The sequence below is a fragment of the Phragmites australis genome, chromosome 22 (genome assembly GCF_958298935.1).
Source record: "Phragmites australis chromosome 22, lpPhrAust1.1, whole genome shotgun sequence".
Taxonomy (NCBI): domain Eukaryota; kingdom Viridiplantae; phylum Streptophyta; class Magnoliopsida; order Poales; family Poaceae; genus Phragmites; species Phragmites australis.
In genome coordinates, this window is record NC_084942.1 from 16,741,822 (window position 1) to 16,765,262 (window position 23,441).

General features: G+C 49.9%; 2 protein-coding genes across 2 annotated transcripts; one reads left to right on the top strand and one right to left on the bottom strand.

Annotated features, from left to right (window-relative positions):
• Positions 1-16,842: 16,842 nt before the first annotated feature.
• LOC133904463 (uncharacterized) lies at positions 16,843-19,290 on the bottom strand. The gene is made up of 3 exons (XM_062345986.1): positions 18,850-19,290; positions 17,373-17,529; positions 16,843-17,272 (listed from the first exon to the last, which is right to left on the bottom strand). Exons 1-3 carry the CDS (start codon positions 19,273-19,275, stop codon positions 17,139-17,141), a joined length of 717 nt encoding a protein of 238 aa, XP_062201970.1. The 5' UTR covers positions 19,276-19,290; the 3' UTR covers positions 16,843-17,138.
• Positions 19,291-19,383: 93 nt separating this feature from the next.
• Positions 19,384-22,937, top strand: LOC133904462 (glycine-rich RNA-binding protein 2, mitochondrial-like). The gene is made up of 5 exons (XM_062345985.1): positions 19,384-19,490; positions 21,086-21,204; positions 21,302-21,370; positions 21,453-21,559; positions 22,268-22,937. The coding sequence occupies exons 2-5, from the start codon at positions 21,096-21,098 to the stop codon at positions 22,727-22,729; spliced, it is 747 nt and encodes a 248-aa protein (XP_062201969.1). The 5' UTR covers positions 19,384-19,490; positions 21,086-21,095; the 3' UTR covers positions 22,730-22,937.
• The last annotated feature ends 504 nt before the right edge of the window (positions 22,938-23,441 follow it).

The window sequence follows — 23,441 nt, forward strand, 5'->3', positions numbered from 1 at the left end:
GATAAACCCCAATCGGCGGCCAGCCAGGGGGGAAAAGAACCCTAAATATCTAGATCTACTCTACTCCAACCACTAGGAAACAGAAACTATAGCTAAAATACTACTAACCACCGAGGGGGGGCAGGCCACCCTCCTACTCCGACGCCGAGAGGGCGTCGAAGGCGAGGGTGCCGACCGAATCGGTCGGTGGTGAGAAAGTCTTCCGCCTTGAGTCGCCTCTTTTGCCTCCGTCTCCGTCTCTGGAACCCTCTCAGGAAAGAGGAGATCTAGAAATCTGCAATTTGGAGAACCTCAGGCAATACAACTAGTGCGCGTTCATCATTGATCACCTTGTCAAGGCAGCTGCCGAGGTTAAGCTGAGGCTTAGCCAGTGGAACCGCAAGCATCTCCTTGCCAGGTGCATCTCCTTGCTGAGGCTTAGCCAGTGGCGGCAAGGACTTTTGGGTCCCGTGAAAGATCGCGGAGGAGTGTGAGAGAGAGCATTTGAATTGTAATTGAATTGGATCGGATTTGGATGATTCAAAGGAATGATTTGAATTGAAATGGCTTCGGATAAACCAAATTGGATCAGATTTGATACTAATTCAATAGGTGTATTTGAATTTGGATCTGAATTTAGATTTAGCACTAATCCAATTAAGAGTATTTGGATTATGAAATTGCTGAGATGAACTGGAACAGATTCAAATTAAGAAGCAATCACTTCGAATCGCCGCACAAAGAACCACGAAAGCAAACAAACCAAAAATGCATATGCTCAATTTATTACAGGGATTAATTCAGAAACTAATTCAGTGATCTTTGGAATACTTAGCCAAATAATATATTTGAATACACACATACAAGTATATACATATTCAAATATATATATTGCCTTGATTTTATACTGGATTAATAATTAAATAAAAGTTTTAATTTGGAGCGAATTTTGCTATATTTTTATATGCTAGAACTCAGGATGTTACACTCCCTCTCTCTTGGTGTGGGTGAAGGAGTGAGTGAGAGTGAGAGTGTGAGAGAGTTGGCTGATTTTCTTAAGTGAGTCTCTGCTTTGTGGTAGTCAGACCGCGGGATGGGTCGATCAGACCACGGGGGATCCCGTCAAACTACGAGAGCGATCTCGCGCTAAAAACTTGATTATATTCCCCTTTTCTATTCTTCTTCATCTCCAGGGCATTTAGGGTTTTCCTAAAGGGCTATAGACTGCCTCAAAGTAACTTGAAACATGTTTACACTCAAGTTATCAAATAAATGTGCATAAACATAATACCATAATGATTATGAATGCTTAATCATGTGATTAGCGTTTTAGGACGTGACAGACGCCGTCCTCCTACCGCCTCTGCCGCACACGAGGAGAGGTAGGACGGTGGCCAAGCGAGGAACCCTAACCCTAACTATCGCATGTGTCCCTTTTATCCGCGTGCGGGCGCACCCCCCCCCCCCCTCTAGGCCAGTTCAAAGGCTGCAGTAGCCTAGGTCCAAGTTGACATGTCTTGTGACCTGTTACGAAACATTTGTTACTGGTGATAACTGATACCCGTCACTAATGCAGTCTTGTTGTGATAATGGTTCCTTATCACCCGTCACTGATACGTGTGTCATTGCTACCCATCATTGATACGTATGTTGTTGCTACCCATCACTAATGATTGCGTCATTAGTGGCGGCTTGTCAAATGACTCATCACTAATGATCTATCATTAATGATGGGCTGACACGAGTCTAACCCTGGGGTTGTTATTAGTGCCGCATCCGTATAGAATATGTCACTAATAGGACATTAGTGACACGTAATGAGCAATCGTCACTACTGTCGTGTCACCTTTGTTGGTTTTTTACGTAGTGCGGTCAGACCTTCCACCCCGGGCAATCAGATTGCCAGGCACTCAGAACTTACTCAAAGGCAGTTTTCCGGTTCTTCTCAAAGTAAATTTTCCATTCTAGATGAAATGCAAGTTTGAGCAATTATGACACTTTTGATACCTTAAGTAAGCGCACATCAACTGTTCTTAATAGTACGATATTTATTCTATCAATCTGATCATTTTTCTTCTCTAATCACCATTGACTAGCAAAAAAACAATCTTACATTTTATACCTTTACTTTGAGCTAGCCATTTACATATCTTCCGCACATGCTTCTTCTAGCTCCTCAACAATTATTCGACTAACCTTCTCATAACTCAAATAAACATGTTAATCCATATATAAATATTGTCATTAATTACCAAAACACAAATTAGGGGCTTAAATGCTTCAGTACTGCCCACCCAATCCACCGCCTCAAGGGATCAAGGGTCATCCGTGAAGGTGATATGCTCTAGAGGCAATCATAGAGATGATTGTATCACACGTCTATATTTATGTACTTTTGAATAATGTGTTATTCTAAGAATGACTACCGTTTACTTTGATTGGCAAGTATGTGACTTGTTCATGAAACTCTTTGTTTATATCATGATATTATTCTTAGTCGATCCCTGATCGCATGTCATTGTGATGATACATAAGATCAGCACATGTATTGATTGATGGTCATATTTCATAGATCATAGGTATAGAGATACCAGATTAATAATGTGGACATTTATGTTAGAGAACATAATATTGGATAGACCTATCTTGAGATACTATTAAGATTGTTATTATGATGTGCCATCAGTTGTTATCTCAAATGGTGTACCTGCAAGATCCTTAGACCTGAGATCATCATTGATTCCCAGAATGTGTAGTGACATACTTTGGGCTGTCAAATGCTAATCCATAACTAGGTAGTCATAAAGATAGTTTTCGGGTTTATCATTAAACATGTCATAGGGTGTGAGCGATCAAGATGGAATTTGCCCCTCCTTGATAACATGAGAGATATCTCTAGGCCCCTCGAGGTAGTTGGATTGAGAAAGTGCATGGTCATGCCAATATGATTAAAGAGTTAATCACGATGAATCCACTACTTGATCGAGTGAATGGTCGAGCTATCACAAGGGTAACACGTATCTCGCCTTGAGCTTGACTGGCATCGTGAAGCAAAGGGATCGGTGCATGTGTATATCAAGATTCAGTCGATATGATCTTTTGTGTATACTCGGGAGTCCACATGTCCTGCTAGGGACCGCTATTGATTTCAGTTTGGAAAGGGTTTTCGAGTCGTAGCTATTTGTACATGAACCTAACGGGTTACATACTTAATGGGTTTGGACAAAATATGCGAATTGGATTCGTATATGGGTTTGATTGGATTGTGATCTATGAGGTGTTAGAGTCCTAAAGGGCTTCTAACATAGGAGCCCATTAGCAAGCCCTATATAAGGAGAGGCATGGGGTGGGGCATGGTGAGGTTGACCACTCGAAAACCCTAGTCGTAGCTTTCCACATGATCTCCCAAAACCCTAGCCCCACACGAGGTGCTAGCACAACGGCGCTCGGCGTTTCTGCCCGGTATGTGTGGATACCATAGAGGCGTTACTACTATTGTGGCGCTGATCTTCTCGGGGAGTTGATCGTGACGTGTTCGGGACTGGACACCTGTCATGACGCACTGGTCGACAAACCTACTCATCTGGCCGCGGAGCACAACGCGACCACTCGGATCTGAACGGATAGCACGACATGACCACTCAAAACTAATCAAGGCCGCGATAGACCTGATCAGGAGCTGGTCAAAGAACTGGTCAAGTAGCACGACCACCTGCTCAGAGTTGGTCGAGCGTGACCACCTGCGTGGGCCTAGTCGCGGATCTGATCGAGAAGCTGTTTAAGGAGTTTGACGCACACGACCTTGGATCGGCCTACTCCAATTTTTCTTCCGCTGCACTACGCGTCGAGTGGTAACAATCTATGATCTCCTACTAGCATGGTTTCTTGGTGATTGCAGTAGAAAATTTATGTTTTAGGCTAGCGTAGCCTACTCGTTCTCCAACAATCCGGCCTCCACGCCAAGCCGCCCAACCTCACCTGTTTGCTCGCTCCCCCTCTCAAATTAGCCATGCACCACAACACTTTCTCCACTTCAACCGATGCTTCAACTTTAGAGTAGGAGTAGTGCAGGCGACACCAAGAGTGTTGAGTCTAGAGTCGAGCATCCGAGCCTTGGTTCCAGAGAAATCTTCTTTAGAGTATTACTACTAGTCGGATTCCTTGTATCTCTATATTTTCTTATGCATGCGGTACTTTTACCTTATTAAATAAAGTGGTTCTTGTATACCCTGCTCTTGTCAAGTATTTAATATTTCTTTAGTGAATATCATTATCTTAGTCTGAGATTAAAAAGGGAATATTGTATACATCTTTTGGGTGGCACCTTGACATTGTAACTTTAGCTTGGGTTTATTGTCCAACTCATAGTAGTGCCTAGATATCGTATAAATGCCTTTTATGTTATACGGAGATGCTTAAACATCGAAGACATCATGGGGATTGCACAGTACGATCACCATGCTGGAAGTGTCCTCAAGGGATTAGAGTATCCCAGGGCCGATCATCGTATGTTATGAGAAATGCTAGATGTATATCATTTCAATGTCATTAAGTGTCCACACGCCTTGGTTGTCCATGATAGGTTGCCCATGAGTTAAAGGTGCCCTGGACCTTAATAGACCTATAGGCATGTGAGTATCTAGCGATGTTATTCCAGACATAGTTAATTAATCATGTATAGTAATACTTATACTTCTACAGTAAAACCTAAGTGTAGTAGGTCGCTACCAATCAATAGGTCCTTTGGGACCTAACAAGCTATACCTCTGAGAGTGAGGCTAAAATGGTGACACCTATTAGCTCAACTTCCTTAATTGATTAATCTATCACCTTTTCACATTTTGACATGTAAGTAAAATATTGTGCTGACTCTATGACAACTAGAATAGAAACCATAGTACTCTGACTCAAGTGTCATCTCCTAGCTAGCTACCTCTCCGATTTTTTTTTAATTTAGGCATGGATAATGGTGTTTCCACAATCCCTATACACTCATTATTTATTACGCCCGCTAGAAAATATTGTTAATATTTAGATACTTGTTGAAATGACTATCTTAACCCATGTCATTGCTTCCTTGAGAAATAAAAATGATATCCTAGAATACTTCAAGGTGAAATACTATAATGGTAATTTCGTGCACTTACAGGTAGAAATTTGTAAGGCATAAAAACTGCCAACAGTCATCCCAATATTTCACCTCATCTGCCTCCTCCCCTTGTGTGAAATAGAATCGGAGGGGCATCCAGCCCAACCAGAGCTCGAAGAATGGAACCTTCAACATATACAGCCCTTACTCCATCTCATCCACTCGACCTCAGAGACCATGATCGGCCAACCTCGGCGCGGCGCCATTAGCTTGAGCACCAGCCAACTCTTGACTGGCCACGAGCCACTGGCTCCATTTTCTGATACCAGCCCACGGGCGGCCTCATTAGAGGCAGCGTCGTCGAACCGCAATGGAAGTAGAAACCTCCACCAGATTCAGCCTCAACATGCCGGTGCCTTGCGACATTATGCATTTATGCTTCTCCAAGAGCATACAAGGAGTATGTCGGAGGAGGAACTCCTGTCACAGGGATCCCGAGAGACCCCTTTTTTAAAGATTCGGCCGGGGGGATGATCCTGAATGAGCTCGTCGGGGAAATAAATGGAAACGGAAGGAAATGCAACGGCCAGTGGTGGGGGATGATCGACCTAGTGCAAAAAAGAAAGAGATAAATGCACCGGGGTTTAGACAGGTTCGGGGCGCACGGGGGCGTAATACCCTACTCCTGTGTGAGTGCAATATCTTTCCTTGAAGGGAATTCTTCAAGGATGTGTCTGGTTACAAGGGTGCATTGTCTACAGAGAGCTTGAGGCTCCCGTGCTCTAGCTCTGCTCGAGCTTGCTTGTGATGTTCTTCGTCTCTTGTGGTCTCTTCTCTTGATCTCGTCTTGTCTGGCTTAGTTGTTTCTTGGCTTCGCTGCTTTCATGTGTTCTCCATCCTTTCCTTTTATACACACGCTGACCTCGGCTTACCCCAAATGGGAAAGAGGGGGCGCGAGTGCCAAGGCACCATGGAGAAATGCGTCATCATTTCGTCTCGGCGAAGTGACAGGGGCGGTGGAAAAATGCGGCGTGCATCCGACCACCCGCCACTGTGGACGTCCTCCGGCGCCGTTGAGAGGGCCCACCGGGCGGCCACAGAGGCACCCGATGCACCCACCCTGTCTTGTTCTTCTGTCAGGGTAGGGTGGCAGGCGGAACGCTTTGATCCTGGCAACGTTATCCCGAGGTACCCCGGATGATACGAGACGGGACCCGTGCAATTAATGGACCCACGCCCCCCTGCCAAAGCATGGCAGGGACTGACACCATGGCATGGGCAGCTGAGAATGTCAGGATGTCAGGATGTCAGGCCGCGCGTGCCCATTAAATGCGGCATTGGACCTTTGACTGGCTGACACCCCACCGACGGGTTCCTTCAGGTCGTCGGGGCGTCAGGCGATCTTGCGCGAACCTTCGGGGAACCGAGTGCTCAGGGGCTGCCACGTGCAGCCCCGAGCACTCTCTCTCGAGCACTCCTGTAGGACCCTTCGGGGAACCGAGTGCTCGGGGGCTGCCACGTGCAGCCCCGAGCACTCTCTCCCGAGCACTTCTGTAGGACCTTCGGGGAACCGAGTCCTCGGGGGCTGCCACATGCAGCCCCGAGCACTCTCTCCCGAGCACTTCTGTAGGACCTCTCGGGGAACCGAGTCCTCGGGGGCTGCCACGTGCAGCCCCGAGCACTCTCTCCCGAGCACTCCTTTAGACCCTTTGGGGAACCGAGTCCTCGGGGACTGCCACATGCAGCCCCGAGCACTCTCTCCCGAGCACTTGATTGTTCGGCCCATCGGGGGACTATGGTACTTGGGGGCGAGGGGGAACCCTTCCGAGCACTTTCTTCCCAGTACGTGGACTCTGTGGGTCATCGGGGAACTAGGGTGCTCGGGAACCAGAAGCTGTGGCCCCGAGCACCTTCTCCCGGAACTTAGATTTTCCTCATCCTGCAGGGGGGGGGACCTCGCGGGATGGTGACACGTGGCGGGCGGCCGGCCTGGTCTCGGGACTCAGGGACCCCTGGTTCCCGATACACCGACAGTAGCCCCCGGGCCCATTGGTAGGCGATGGCACGGAGACTGCGGATGGACCCTTCGTCGCGGCCGAGGCCGAGGCTGGCGTGGATGCCACATAGCAGGCTTTCGAGAGGTGGCCTTTCTAGACCCAGGCCTCGGGTACGACCCAGCGGGGAAACGAGTAGACGCGTGTCCACACAACTCCTGAAGGGTATGACGACCGTACGGGCGGCACGCGCGGCCACCGCGCAGATCGAGGAAAATACGCCTGGCAGCCGCTGACGCCGCACGATCGACGGGAGATTCGCCTGGCGGTTGCGTTGATCAAGGTGGCGCTTCGCCGAGCGAACCGTTGGGCGGCAATATTTGAACTTTGAGATATAAAAGGGGGAGGGGATCGGTCCGTCCCCCTCTTTACGCCTTCTTGCACTCCTGCTCTTGCCTTTTTCGTGCTCCGAAGCCCTTAGGAAATTTTCAGGCGACCGGAGCACTTTTTCTTCCCTTTCACCACCACCAAAACACCTTCACAAGGCTCCGGATAGCATTCTGCCGGAGTCTCATCTGAGGAACGAAGAGGCGGCGGCCAAGATCAGGAAGTTGCTGGTGCCCGAGGGGCAAGAGGGAGCTGTGGTGGTGACGCCGGTGAGCCTGACGCCGGCGACGACCGTTCCCGAGCGGATCGTTCTCTTCACGTCTTTCGTGGCAGCGGGGTTGGTGCCGCCGTTCTCCACTTTCTTCCTTCAAGTGCTCGAGACCTACGGCATCCAACTGGTGCACTTGAGCCCCAACTCCGTCGTGATGTTGGCGATCTTCGCGCACCTCTGCGAGATGTTCGTGGGGGTGGCGCCTTCGGCGACGCTGCTTCGACACTTCTTCATCCTTCGGCCGGTGGGGAAGAAGAGAGGGCACTCCACGGCGGATGTCGCGGGGTGCTGCAACCTTCGGCTACGGGACGGCCTGGGGGAGCACTACATCCCCCAGGTACTGCGCAGCAAGTGGGAGGAATGGCGACGGGACTGGTTCTTCGTCGATGTCGACCCCCACGAGCGCCTCGAACTACCAGAAGCGGCGGCGGAACCTCGGAGATCGATGTGGGAGGCGCCGCCGTCAGAAGATGCGAGGCTGGAGCCGGTGTTGGAGCGCATCCGGCTCCTACGCGACTCCGGGCTAACTTCTATCATGGTGGTGGTGGACTTCCTGCGCCGTTGTCTGGCGCCTCTGCGGGAGCGGGCCCGACCGTGTTGGTTCTACACCGGGTCGGAGGACATCACCCGGACCCAAATTGGCGCAAGCTGGGACCTCGGCCCGGCGGAGCTGAGGGGCATGACGCGGGTGATCACTGGAGTAGAAGACATGGGTCGGGCGGAACTCCCGTGGCCGGAGATGGCGCTCTGCGCCAATCCCGATCGGGTGGCGATCATGGCGCGGCTGCCGGAGTTCGACGCCCAGGGGCCCGTGGACCGGCCGAGTAGCCGGAGCCCCGAGGCCTCCGAGCTCCCTGGTTTGGACGAGCTGCTCGGCGAGGAGGCTACAAACAGCTCGGCGTGGGCTGGCGACGGGGCCGCTGCAGGCAGCAGCCGCCGCGCCAGGGAGGAGGGCGCCTCCGATACTGCCGTGGTGGTGGAGCCGGGGGATCGGGGAAAGCGTCCCCGAGTCTTCATCTCGGTGCCGGATTCTCCGCCGTCGCCGTCGGCAGCGGCGGCATTCCGGGTGCTGGAAACGTTGCTTGTGCGGATGGGGCCTGCGCCGGCGCCTGAGAGTCGCGCGGCAACCCCGCCGAGCCCCTAGCGGAAGAGGCGGCGGGAGGACTCTGGGCCGGCGCCGCCGGATCCAGACTTCAGGCTCCCGGCAGCCAAATGGCAGTACCGGTAAGTTTCTTTCTTTGCTCTTTCTTGGGCGCTTCTTGCCTGAACTGAGCTTTGATTTTGATCTTCACCTATCTCCCGCAGGCCGACCGCAGGCGTCACCACGACTGAAGGGGCGCGGGCACCGAGGCCAGAGCCGAGCCTGCCGGCCGCGTCGACGCAGGCGGACGCAGGGACGGCGGGGGCGCAAACAGTCGTGGCGGCCACTGGGAGAGCGGCGGAGGCGGCGGCCGAGAGGAGGACAGAGCAGCCGTCCGAGTCCTCGGCGCCGGCGGAACCTACCCGGGGCGTGCAGAGCCCGGGGCGGACGACGGTGGAGGCATCGGCCTTGCCGGGGCCGGCGGACGCGGCGGCCGACGCGGGGATGCGACCGCCGTCCGAGTCTTCAGCACCGGCGGAACCTACCCCGGGCAGACAGAGCCCGGGGCGGATGGTGGTGTGGTGTCCCGTGGAGACCTCGGACCCCCCGGAGGTGATCTGCGGGGAGGCCGACGCTCCACCGGCGCCTGGCCAGCCCGTCGACCCCTTCCTGGCCGCGATCGAAGGCGTCCAGGTGGCGGTCGGGCGGCTGGGCGCGGCAGTGGGTGCAAAGGAGGAGCAGCTCGAAGCTGAGCGTGCCCGCCTGGCTTCGAAGAGGGCGCAGCTCGCGAGCGCCCAGGAGGAGGCCCACGCGGCGGCCGCGCGGGAACAGAAGCTCCTGGAGGATACCCGCGTAGAGGTCGCGCGGGAACAAGAAATTTTGAAGGCCGCGCGGGCGAAAGCCGCGCGGGAGCGAGAAGACGCCGCCCGCCTGGCTGAGGCGTCAAGGCAGCAGGCTGCCGAGGCCCTTGCCAGGATGGGGCAGGCGCAGGAGAAGGAGGCGGCGGTCGCAGTCCGCGAGAAGGCGGTGGAGGAGCTCCGGGCCGAGCTAACCCGCCGGGAGGGGGAGGCCGATCAGACGCGCGCCGACCTCCAGCGTTGGGAAGACAACCTCCGGAAGATTGAAGAAGACATCCGCCACTGGGAGGAGGACATCTCCCTTCGAGAGGTGGACAATGAGATCTCAGCGGCGGATCTTGGTGCCCGGGAGGATTCGGTGACCCAACAGGAGGACACGCTGGCCCGGCGGGAGGGCGAGCTGAGTCATCGAGAGGGTGAGCTGAGTCGTCAAGAGGGTGAGCTGAGTCGTCGAGAGGGCGAGGCTGCCGCAGCGGCCGCGGCTGCTGCTATCAGGGCGGAGGAGAACGCGAAGAACGAGGCGGAATTAACCACCCGTGAGCGCGCCTTGTCCAAGCTGGTGGCGAAGTCGAAGCAGGCTGCCAGTTCCGCAACCGTCGGCGGTTCTTCTGGCCCGGCCAGGGACCAAGGACTTGAGGCGCAGTTGTGGGCTGCCAAGGAGAAGCTCGAGACCGCGTTCGTCTCGCGGGTCAACCTGCAGCATATGTTGGAGGATATACTCCGGCGGATGCGGCGGGCCGTGGAGAAGGGCGGCCTCGGACGGCTCGTTGAAGACCAGAAGAGCGACAGCCCCGCACGACAAGTGTTAGGGCTTCAGCAGGTCTGCGAGCGCCTCGAGGCCCTGCCCTGGGCTGTCCAAGAACTCGCCGCCCGGGAGGGACGCGGCTTGGCCCACGCGGTGGCCGAGCACGTCCTGGCGTGCTACCGAAGCAGAGACCCGAACTTCCCGCTGGAGCCGGCGCGGGAAGGAGTGGTTGAAGCCGAGGGAGAGGCTGCCCGGGAAGCGGTTCGGAGTGCCGCTGCCGAAGTGGCGGCCGGCTTTAGGCGGGAAGTGCCGCCGCCGCCAGCCCCCGGGGACGACTCAAAAGACTCAGCTACCGCCTCCGCAGCCGACTAGACCTTTTGTAGTCGTTTTTCTTTCTTTTGTTGTTGTCTTGACGGATGTAAATATGGGAGTGATCCCTCAGAAATGCTTGTATGTGCCTTGTGAATATAATAGCAGCTTTTCTTTGGGCTCGCAACTCCAGTGTTCTTGAATGCTTGATGTTCCTTCTGATGTTTTGCCTTGAAGCCCCGGGGAGTACTCAGTCGGACTGTTCCCGACCTTCCCATCCCCGAGAACGAAGTTGTCCCGATTGCTGTTGTTTGCGCATTCAGCCCTCGAGCTCTCGCGGGTCCGCACCGTCTGAGTTAAAAGACAAAGACACGAACTTCCTTGCTCGGGAGATAGATCGATTCAGCACGGAACACGCCGTGACCGATGAACACTTTTTCACCTCGCGACCACTCAGTTAGTACATGGGAGACGCGTGCGGGCGGAAATGTGACCAAGAGTCCCCGTGGTCTGGTGGTGCCCAGGCTTAAGACGGACCGGACCGAGCACTGACAGCCCTCCCTTGAGGCCTGAGCTCCGGACTACTCGAGCAGCTCGAGCGATAGGATTACCCAGGGCACCCAAGGACTCGGTAGTGCTCGGGGTCCTTAAAAGCGGACCGAACACCACGACCACCACGAAGGGCTTCGGTCAGACATTACCGTACGCGCGGTACTCCTTTCTACGAACCGCTCTGTCGTTCCAGGAAAAAGTAGACACACGGTAGGGTTTTGTGCGCGAGGGGATCATTCTCGCCGAGCAGATTAAAATGCGAGAGCCCCCGAGGATGACTCGGGAACATAAAATTATTGAACGCAGACTTGTCTGAATGTAACCACTCACCGGACAGCTGTCGGCCTTCCGGCCAACTGATCCAGGAGGGGTGTGTGCTTCTGAGCTCGGGGTGCCTGGGGACTTGGTTCCTTCAGCGGAGTACCCGAGCGCCTAGAGGCACGCGAGGATCCCGGGATCGGGTGATCTCAACCACTCATGCCTAAGTGGTAGGACCACCCGAGAACCCTTGGGGCCGACCAGAGACCGGGGCGTTGAAGCCCTCACGGTCGAGCTGCTCTTGATTGTCGGCCTGTGACTTAAGAGAGAATAGGGAATTTCTTTGCCTGGTGCGCTCTGTTAGTGCGGTACTTGTTATAAACTGCTCTCGTTTTCGACCCGAGACCTCTTGAATACCCAAACCGGCGGACGAGAGCGGACAGAGGTATAACCCAGAGGTCCTATGGTTCGGTGGCGCCCGGGTATGACAGACCAGACCGAGCACCGACAGCCCGTTCCGGCGGCCTGAGCTCCGGACTACTCGAGCAGCTCGAGCGATAGGATTACCCAGAGCGCCCCGGAACTCGGTAGTGCCCGGGAGCCTGCCACGACACTGAACACCACAGCCTACCATGCCGGACGTAAGTCAGCGGCAACTGCCCGCATGCAAACTGATTGGGATTCTTTTATCAGCGGGGAAAATGAGAGAGCGAACTTTTTCTCGCACAACCGAGCACCTCACCAGACAGATTAAACATACGGAATCCAGAAAAATTAATTTTACATAGCGACTGCCTATTGAGATATTGAATTTACAATTTTTACAAGGTTGGGCGACGGTGACTTACCCAATGAGTGGAGCCCCTGGTCAGCTTGGGCGGGGAGAAGCCCCCGGCCTGGCTGACTTGAGCCGCGAGCATGGCCATCTACGGGTAGAACCTGCGCAGGTGCTCGATGTTCCACGGGTTCGGGAGTGGCTGCCCATCCTCTGTCGCCAACCTGAAAGAACCCTCTCGCGGGACCCCGATCACGGTGAAGGGACCTTCCCACATAGGGGACAGCTTATTCAATCCTTCGTGCGACTGGACGCGTCGGAGAACTAGGTCCCCCACCTCGAGAGATCGGGCCCGGACATGGCGCAGATGATATCGCCGCAGACTCTGCTGGTACCGAGCCGCCCAGCTTGAGGCTCCCGTGCTCTAGCTCTGCTCGAGCTTGCTTGTGATGTTCTTCGTCTCTTGTGGTCTCTTCTCTTGATCTCGTCTTGTTTGGCTTAGTTGTTTCTTGGCTTCGCTGCTTTCATGTGTTCTCCATCCTTTCCTTTTATACACACGCCGACCTCGGCTTACCCCAAATGGGAAAGAGGGGGCGCGAGTGCCAAGGCACCACGGAGAAAGGCGTCATCATTCCATCTCGGCGAAGTGACAGGGGCGGTGGAAAAATGCGGCGCGCATCCGACCACCCGCCACTGTGGACGTCCTCCGGCGCCGTTGAGAGGGCCCACCGGACGCCTCTGCGCCCGATGCGCCCACCCTGTCTTGTTCTTCTGTCAGGGCAGGGTGGCAGGCGGAACGCTTTGATCCTGCCAATGTTATCCCGAGGTACCCCGGATGATACGAGACGGGACCCGTGCAATTAATGGACCCACGCCCCCCTGTCAAAGCATGGCAGGGACTGACACCATGGCATGGGCAGCTAAGAATGTCAGGATATCAGGATGTCAGGCCGCGCGTGCCCATTAAATGCGGCATTGGACCTTTGACTGGCTGACACCCAGCCGACGGCTTCCTTCGGGTCGTCGGGGCGTCAGGCGATCTTGCGCGAACCTTCGGGGAACCGAGTGCTCGGGGGCTGCCACGTGCAGCCCTGAGCACTCTTTCCCGAGCACTCCTGTAGGACCCTTCGGGGAACCGAGTGCTCGGGGGCTGCCACGTGCAGCCCCGAGCACTCTCTCCTGAGCACTTCTGTAGGACTTTCGGGGAACCGAGTGCTCGGGGGCTGCCACGTGCAGCCCCGAGCACTCTCTCCCGAGCACTTCTGTAGGACCTCTCGGGGAACCGAGTCCTCGGGGGCTGCCACGTGCAGCCCCGAGCACTCTCTCCCGAGCACTTCTGTAGGACCTCTCGGGGAACCGAGTCCTCGGGGGCTGCCACGTGCAGCCCCGAGCACTCTCTCCCGAGCACTCCTTTAGACCCTTCGGGGAACCGAGTCCTCGGGGACTGCCACGTACAGTCCCGAGCACTCTCTCCCGAGCACTTGATTGTTCGGCCCATCGGGGGACTATGGTACTTGGGGGCGAGGGGGAACCCTTCCGAGCACTTTCTTCCCAGTACGTGGACTCTGTGAGTCATCAGGGAACTGGGGTGCTCGGGAACCAGAGGCTGTGGCCCCGAGCACCTTCTCCCGGAACTTAGATTTTCCTCATCCTGCAGGGGGGGGGACCTCGCGGGATGGCGACACGTGGCGGGCGGTCGGCCTGGTCTCGGGACTCAGGGACCCCTGGTTCCCGATACACCGACAGAGTACATCCGGTGAATCGGGTTTGGAGACTTCCTCAATGTGCTGCAAAATCTGCCACCAACCAAGAAGATCAACCACAAGTTTGCAGAGTGGGTGTACTCCATCGTCGACACGAAGAGACGACAAGCATTGTGTACGGAGGAGGAGAGAAGGTGACGATGACGGCAGCACTCGTCCACAAGCTTACTGGGCTATCAATGGGTGGTGGTGCCCTTGTCCAAGAACAGCAAGAACCTTGGCATCAGAGTGTCTCCACAAGCTAAATAGTCCCACCGGAGAAGCCTCCACAGCTAGGGTTCTGTTTTGTGTTGTTGTGTGTTGGTTTTTTATGGCACCACGAGCTAAGAAAGATGAGATTTTTTTTTAAGGAATAGACTGGACTTTATTGATAACTAAAAGTTATATTTCACCCCTTGCAAGAGGGACCCTGATAAAAAAGAAAATTACATTGAAGCTCTTGACGGGTCCTCCGTAGCATCTTTCTCCTAAGCGACTTCGAGGTCATCAAACAACTTTGACCCTTCTCAAACCGTCGCACCGGAGTTTGACAGAGAGGAGCGTCTAGAACGTAGCTGGAAGCCAAATCCCGAACCGATGGAGACACATCAAGTTTTTTAAATGCCACATGAGACAGTATGTCGAACTCATCGACGGACCTTCGAATCGCTGAACGCATAGGCAATGATAAACGGTCGTCGACCAAATCTCCACCGAGGAAGACAAGATCTGGAACCTCCAGCATGAATTCCGCCGCTGATGGCCCAAAAGTCGCTTCCCTTGCCAACGAAATGAAGTCCGTAGACAAGGTAACCAAAACACCCCAAAAAGGGGATGAAAACCCAACCCATCCTCATCGGGTTGTAGAAAACTTGGAACTCGCCGATGAAATGTAAAAGCAGCACCATCACCGGAGAGAACTAAGAAAGATAAACCCCAACCGGCGGCTAGCCGGGGGGGAAAGAACCCTGAATATCTAGATCTACTCTACTCCAACCACTAGGAAACAGAAACTATAGCTAAAATACTACTAACCACCGAGGGGGGGGGGGGCAGGCCACCCTCCTACTCCGACGCCGAGATGGCGTCGAAGGCAAGGGTGCCGACCGAATCGGTGGCGAGAAAGTCTTCCGCCTTGAGTCGCCTCTTTCACCTCCGTCTCCGTCTCTGGAACCCTCTCAGGAAAGAGGAGATCTAAAAATCCGCAATTTGGAGAACCTCATACAATACAACTGGTGCGCGTTCATCATTGATCACCTTGTCAAGGCAGCTGCCGAGGTTAAGCTGAGGCTTAGCCAATGGAACCGCAAGCATCTCCTTGCCAGGTGCTTGCTTGTACTTCAGGTTGAGCGATTTGTCGATTGTGTTCGACTGCTAAAATTTTAAATGTGAATAAATTTTGCGGCTCTAATCTAGAACTGTTGAAAATTTAAAATTAATATAACCAATATTTTTAAATGGAACAACACTAAAATTAATATAACCAATATTTTTAAATGGAACAACACTAAAATTAATATAACCAATATTTTTAAATGGAACAGCGATGACAAGCCATTGCTACCTGCCATTAGGCACTTCTTTTTAATCTTACTATGGTCCTCCTTGATGATATAATTTAATGAACGGATAAATATCATTAGCATGATATTAACTCCAGATCATGCGAATTTCTAACCATGAGATCCACACAAAGATTCGTGCTTACCGGCGGATTCGTCTTTTTCTCTGGCGATGGCAACTTCTCCAACATAGTTAGGGTTCGTGGTTAAGGTAAGGGTTTGGAATTTGGTGGTGACGATAAATTAGAGAAGGTCAATTTCTAACTAAAAACTTAAGAGATACTGTTGATATTTTTCTGAGCTCTTTTTGTCAAGAATGGTACCAGTATACATAATGATATTTTTTCTAGATGCGCCTACTCGTTAGCTTTGAAAGCAGAGACTGAACGTCGAAATCGGACTTTGTATGCAAAAGTTATAGCTGTTTTACTGAATAGTGCACCGATTGGTCATCTCATATTCATAACTTTTTCATACATAATCAGATGGAGATAAACTTTATATGAAAATTATAATTCTCGATGATATCTACAACTACGTATCTTATAACTTTTTTATTTGAAGTCGTATAAATGCCCAAATATTTGTCTAAAGATTTATACATGAAAAGTCAAAATAATAAATTATCCTATACCCATCAACTAGGTGAGATGGTAAGAAAACTATGAGGTCAAAATAATAAATGAGGGGTGAGATCGTGGATTCAACTCATACAAACTGCTCGGGCGCATAATTTACTATATTCAATTAATTGACTCCCACAAAAGTAGCGGGAAAAAATATCGGATTTATGATCAACTATCACAAACTTTTTTCTAACACAAATTGATAATAACAACTCTATTATTGACAGTTCTAAAACCGGCAATGATACTCAGTAGTATCACTGCCGCTTAATCACTACTGATTCCAAAACCGGCAGCGATAACTTTTTCTATAGTGTTTCAACCCACAAAAGCCTAGAAAAACACCTCTAGGATGGCTTAGACTTGGTAGTTGTGGAGTGGCTTAGACTTTTTAAAAAGCCTAGTTGAAAGACTTTCTATTTATTTGTTTTTTTTTTTAGTTGAAACCTAAACCTAAACAAACAGAGCCTTGGACAGCCCCAATTACCTCGCACAGAGAGCACTAAGTTTCTCATCGAGGCTTTAACGTTCAAGTATCTCTCCATGTGTTTATCATTTCTGCTATAAGCCCTTCTATTACTCAGATGATTGTAAATTGTTTCAACAAGACTGAAATTGAGAGAGCTTTCAAATGAACATAAGCAAAGATACGTTCTTGGTTGTACCATCCGACAAGACCTAAAAATGGACCTGGACGTGTGCTTGTCAACTTTAACATTTGAGCTGAGGGCAGCCTCCATGGATCAGTTCCAATACTATGCCAAGCCTTGACGCTTGTCCGCATGGCACAACTGTGAGTGAGAGGACCAGTTGTGTCCTTGCATGATCAAGGTTTGAGTCAAGAATACTCAACAACAGTATACTCCATGCGTTATCCTTAATATTATGCGAATGATATTTAGCCGTTCCGATTATTCACTGGATCCACCATCATCTTTACTACTCAGGGTCCGAATTATTGCCTCCAACACCTTGATATCACTATCTTTCTTTGCAATCTCCTCTTGCTTGGCCCGCAACTCTTCCATGTGTAGCGCAAAAACTTCTGCAAGATGTAACCGTAATCAGAGATGGCATTCAGTTATGCAAAGCGCTCAGCTAATCAATGCTAGACTTGTTAGTGTCAAAACAGGACAAGTACATACTTGCAGTGTTCTCCAACTCCTTTGTGACCTCCTGTGCACGTAACTCTGCAACTCGCTGAGCGGCTTCAGCCTGGCGTTTCTCTGTACGAGCTCGAGCCGCTGCAGAGATGGCAGCATCAAGTTCGCGTTCCAGAGACTGCACCCTTTGGTCAAGAACCTAATCCACAGCAACAAGTACAAACTTGCATAACTTATCATGGGGTAATGGTTAACTTGAAGTGAGAAAACCAACAAACATAACAGCCTCTTCCCCATCTAGAATAAAAATATGAATTCTACAGTACCAAAGTCAAACGGTCAATGACATTGACACTTATGTACTTCCTCTGGTTACAAATACTTGTCAAATCTGACTAGTGCATGCAAATCAAGGAAATAACATGTTTTAGTTTTCTGCCATCTACATTGTTTCATAATAGTTATAAAACCGGTATAACACATTACAGGCACACACTGGTTCATCGTTATAGATGCACTAAACGACAACAACTTTAATGGTTATTGATCATCAAACTTACTAATAATTTCTGTAGAGATCCCAAATGTAGAAATGTTCAGCCATCCAAAGAAAATCATTTTAATTTCAACTAAATATAAGAAAGATAATTTTACAACAAAGGTGACTAAATACAGACATCTTAAGCTTTTGCTTCAAGTGACTTAAGACTAAATTGCTATAAGCTGGAGTTAAGCACTCAAGCAATATGTGGTAGAACACATAAGACACAACAGAATATAACCTACAACGTTACAACAGACTAAACTCTTAGCAGCATAAATGAACTTTTGTTTCCGAGGAATAAGTTATCTCTCCCATATCTTCAAATTGACAAAGTATGGAAAACTCAAAGGAACAAAATTTGAGCGGACGTAAATAGTATCCACCAGATGGACACATAAATTCACTTATTCTGATTTCTGTGATAATTCGTCAAGTCACTAAATCCAAATTTTAGTTCTAAACCGCTCATTTCTGACATCCATTTATCTTTGCATTGAAGCTAACCAGGTATCATATTGATGTTTCGGCCTATTGCAGTAAAACAAAAAGCTCGCCTATCGAGTGAGAACACTCTAGAATGTATCTAGTCCAGCACACTCTTCTACAATAACGACAAAAACTGAGAAATTCCATTTGCGAAAATGGAACACAAAGTGCCGTCTTTTGCATTCAGTTTTACCAACCAAAATTTCCATTCCATGAAAGAACAATCAATTCCATTTGGTCGGACTCGGCATCAAAGTTGCCTAGCTCTCTACAAACCCATGCCGAAGAGACACAGATCACACTAGATTGAATCATTGAAATACTCACTTAACGCCCAGCTCAAGATCCCCCCTTGTTTATGAGCAATTATGCTGAATTGAAGTTAACTAGATCGAGTTCACGCCCTTCAGGAGGCGGCATCTCCCGATCCCGGAAGCCGAGCGCAGAGGGGGAGGAGGGATCGGGGAGTGGAGGCAACAGCGAGCATACCTTGATGGTGCGGGCCTGGTCGGCGGCGAGGGATGCCTTGGAGAAGATGTCGTCGTCGACGAAGACGGCCTTCCGCGCGAGCAGCTTCTGCAGCGACTCCACGTTGGCGCCCAGCTCCCCCAGGTTCCCGATCGCCGCGCTCCACCGCTCGCCCCCTGCCGCCGGAGCGCCGGATGAGGACGAAGACGAGGGTACAGCCGCCGCAGCGGCGGTTCCGGGGGCGACCGCGACGGTGGCGGACTTCTCCCTCTGCGCCATGATCGCCGCCGCCGCCGCCGATCTTGGAGTCGCTGGCTGCTTCGGCTGAGCTTCCTCTTTTGCGCTTTGGCCCCTGCGCTTGCCCCAAATTACGGAAGAGGGACCGCCCCAGTGCCGACATCTGCACAGCCACTGACACTGGGACCGCATCACAGGTGGGCCCCGCATGTGGTGACCTCCTCCCTGGAAATATCCGTGCCCGTGGAACAGTCAACACCTCGATCCGACGGTTATTCCATCGCCGCCCCACCCATCCGACGGCCGAAGCCGCTCCCGCGAGCTCTATATGAGCCCCTCCCATCCCCGCCGCCTCCGCCTCCATTCGCCTCGCCGCCGCCTTCCTCCCCCTAAACCCCTACCCCGTCTCCTCCCTCTCTCCTCAGGTGCGCGCTTAAATCCTAGCTCATAATTTTCGTTTGTTTATTTCCTCTATGTTTGGTCCGACTGATGCGATCCGTCCCGCGAAATGGCGCGGGGTTTGCTGCGCGCAGTGGTGCTTTTGTTCCGCGTTTTTGTTCTGGGGTTTTTGGTGGATGCGTCGTTGATGGCGAGCAGGGTGGTCTAGGGTTTAAGCTTAGTGTTGTTCCGATGCGGGGATGCTTGGCCGTCTAGGGTTGGTTCGTGCGCGGCCCGGTGGTTTAGGGTTTAGCTGGATGTGGTGGTGGTTTTGGGAGGTGGGACGTGGGGTTGTTTGGACTGTTTTGGTCGCTTTTTGGTTTCGCCCCTTCACGATAGGTGATTTAACCGGTGAACTGAAGGATTTTTTTGCATGCCGAACCGTAGAATTTGTCTAGCATCTTTGCATTTGTGGTCATTTGCGTCACATTTTGTGTTGAATATGGTCTGTTCCGGTGCTAAGGGAGTGTTTCAGGTTGTGGGCTTCCTTGACTGATGCGTCAGTTCCTATTTTGGATGCACATTTCTACGCACAGTCTGTTTCCTTCCATTACCTTGTTTTGTTGTAAGGAATGATAAGGATTACGTTACTGTTAGTCCGGCTCTGCCTAAGGCTCTAAGCTCCTGCTTCAGCTTATTTCTTCTATTGCTTCTGGCGTTAACTCCCAAGATCAATGTTCGCCTGAAAGAAATAACACCCAGGATCAACATTATGTTAATTGTTCCTCAATTTTTCGTGTACAAGAAGGAAATTGTTTATGTAAGTTTTTGTTTTTTAATGATATGGAAAATTAATGCTAGTTTTGGTGGCTTTTATCTGCCATGACCTCATGATCTGTTTTGAGCATTTTTTTTACTCCCTCAGTTCTTTTCTGTTTGTAGTTTTAGCTTTGTGCACAAGTTCCCTTAAGAGAAAGCCTATCCACCTACTAATGTTATGTCCCTTCCTACCTCTTTAAATTTGTTTGTCGGCTCAACCACCCAAGATGACCAATGGACAAAGGAGTTGAGCCTAGAGAAGTGTAGCGTGCACTAGATGAGATAGGAACATGTAGCTATGTTCTTTCTTGAAATCCAATAACTACAAACAAAAAAGAACGCTTTTGAAGAGCTTAAACTACAAACATAAAATAACAGATGGAGTAGTTTTCAGTTTACCCATTGGAGAATTTGCTGTTAAGATTATTCCCAAAAGATAAAGCCCCCATGCTATCTTCTTTTTTTTTCTCATCATACAATAGATTTGTTTTGAAGTTCAGTGTCTGATTTTTCCATTTTTCTGTTATGCTCAATTGTCATTGTCACTGTACATCGCTCTAGGTCTTAACAAAACTCATAAGCCTGCTTGACCTGTTATAGCAAGACATTGGGCGTTGGATTCTTCTGTGGCTAAACTGCATTCAGAAGTAGGGTAAATGGCAAACCTTTTTAACAGACTAGATACCAGCCATTCAGTTATTTGGTGTTTGCTTTCTTCTTGCTTTCGTGCATTTCTGGTAGAGCATTTATTTGCTTCTGAACTTAGAACAACATTACCTTATTTTGTGTATGGACTATATATCTGTTTCTAAATCTCTTGCAGTTTGGGAACAATGGCGTTTGCTAATAAGCTTGGTAATCTGCTCAAGAAAGCCACAAGTTCGAATCCATCCCTCTATCAGGCAATCAGATGCATGTCATCATCAAAGCTCTTTGTTGGAGGTTTTGCCCTATTTGGAACTTATCTGCTCATCTGCTTTAGAAGTCTAGTTTTTCTGTTGCTGTTCGATTTCCTGACACCTGCCATACATTGTTTCAGGGCTTTCTTATAGCACTGATGATCACAGTCTCAGAGACACCTTTGCCAATTATGGACAAGTTGTTGAAGGTATTTTACCCTTCATTTTTGTTTTTCTGCATTTGCCTTGGTACTACCTTTTAGCTTACATGATATGCTTCATTCTGTTCAGCTAGGATTATCCTTGACCGTGAGTCTGGGAGGTCTAGAGGTTTTGGCTTTGTAACTTACACGTCATCTGAGGAGGCTTCAGCTGCCATCACAGCCATGGATGGAAAGGTTAGTTTGTATTTGTAATGATTTTATCTACTTTTTGGTTATCATGATACTGGTGTATTTATCCTGTTTGAATTAGAATGATTTGGCTAGAATTAATAATTTTTTACTTATTTGCACTCTTAACCAAAATTTAGACTAATGCATGCCCAGATTCTCCTAATCATATCATTTTTCCTAACCCAACTTTTCAGTTTACATGCATTCTATTACAATAGAAGCTATGATGAACTTAGACTTGTAACAATTATGTTGGCTGCTTGCAAAGTTTCGGTGTCATTCACGTTTGAAGCCGTGACTGTGTTAGCAAATACTATAACTGCAAGCCAATTCAGTTCTAATGTGATGTTAACTGTGAATTCATAAGCTGTGACTCTTAGTCGCAGGCAACACTGTTTCATCAAGTATTGAAAAAGCCATGGCATTCAGTGTCATAAGTGATACTCCCTCCAGTCATAAATACTTGATGTTTTGGACAAGATCTGGTCCAACTTCTGAAACTTTCTATCAATAGCTTTTAAAACATTTGGTTTTGAAACATGAAAATCATGTGTAGTTTAGACTTGAAAAATTCTTTCATAATATCATAAAATTTTTGGATTTTATAAATGTATTCAAACACGCAGTGATTGACATAGTTTTAAATTTTGAATCATTTTTCTTTTGTATACAATGTTATCCAACAGCTAGTTTCTTCCTTGCTGGTTTTAGGATCTCCATGGGCGGAGTATAAGGGTTAACCATGCCACTGAGAGGACAGGTGGCTTCCGGAGTGGTGGCAGTGGAGGTTTTGGAGGTGGTGGTGGCTATGGCGCCGGTGGCTATGGTGGCGGCGGCGGTTATGGTGGTGGTGGCGGCGGCGGGTATGGTGGCAACTATGGCAACAGGGGTGGTGGCTATGGAGGAGGTGGTGGTGATTATGGAGTAGCAGGGGGTGCTGAGGGCAGCTTTGCTGCTGGAGGTAGCGACAATTTTGCTGGCAGCAACTTTGGTGGTGACAGTGGTTTCGGTGGAAATCCTGCTGCTAGCATTGGAGCTGCTGATGGTTTCACTGGCAGTGATGAGTTACCTACCGGTGCCCCTGATAACTTGGACAGTGGCAAGAACGAAGACATCTTGGACGGCATCTTCAAGGACGGCGAGCCTGACAACTACGCCAACAAGAGGAGCTAGTTTGCTGGTCCCCTGGGCCTCCTTCGTATGTCAGTGATGCACCCCTTTTGAGGCGAGAATGATCATCCATATCAAATTCCTGAACAATTTGTACCGTCTGGTGTCTTTCTGCCCTTTACTTCATAGTTGTCTGCTGTGGAAACCTAATAACGTAACGATACACTTTGCGTTAAGGTGACAATCAAACTATCAAAGTGTTTTTTGACTTCTCTGTTGCGTTTCCTCTGCTCTTGACGAAAGTCGCACATGTTCCTGTTACATGTAACTTTAGTGCTACGTCTTTTTTCCGTAATCAGTTGGCTCTGTGCGTTTTGTTATGTGAATTCCATTTCTTGATGTGATAATGTATAGATCATAGCACTAAAGTTTGAGGTGATAAATGATAGATCATAGCACTGAAGTCTGATAATGGATACATGTAACCTGATACTTCTTTTTCTAAAGACTACACAACAGTTTGAACATTGTTTCTTTATGGATTAAGAATAAGCCTGGTACTTTCACATCAACCCTACTTTCACATCTATTTCACTGACAAGCCTGGTACTTTCACATCTATTTCACCATTCATTTTGAGAAAAGAACAGCCCCACTTCCAATCCTTTAATCCCATCCTTTCCTTTGGAACAGTTTTTTCCTCACGCAAACTTTGCAATGACGGAATCCCCGTCAGATCAAATAGCATTTGGCTTTTGCTATACAGAATAGATAG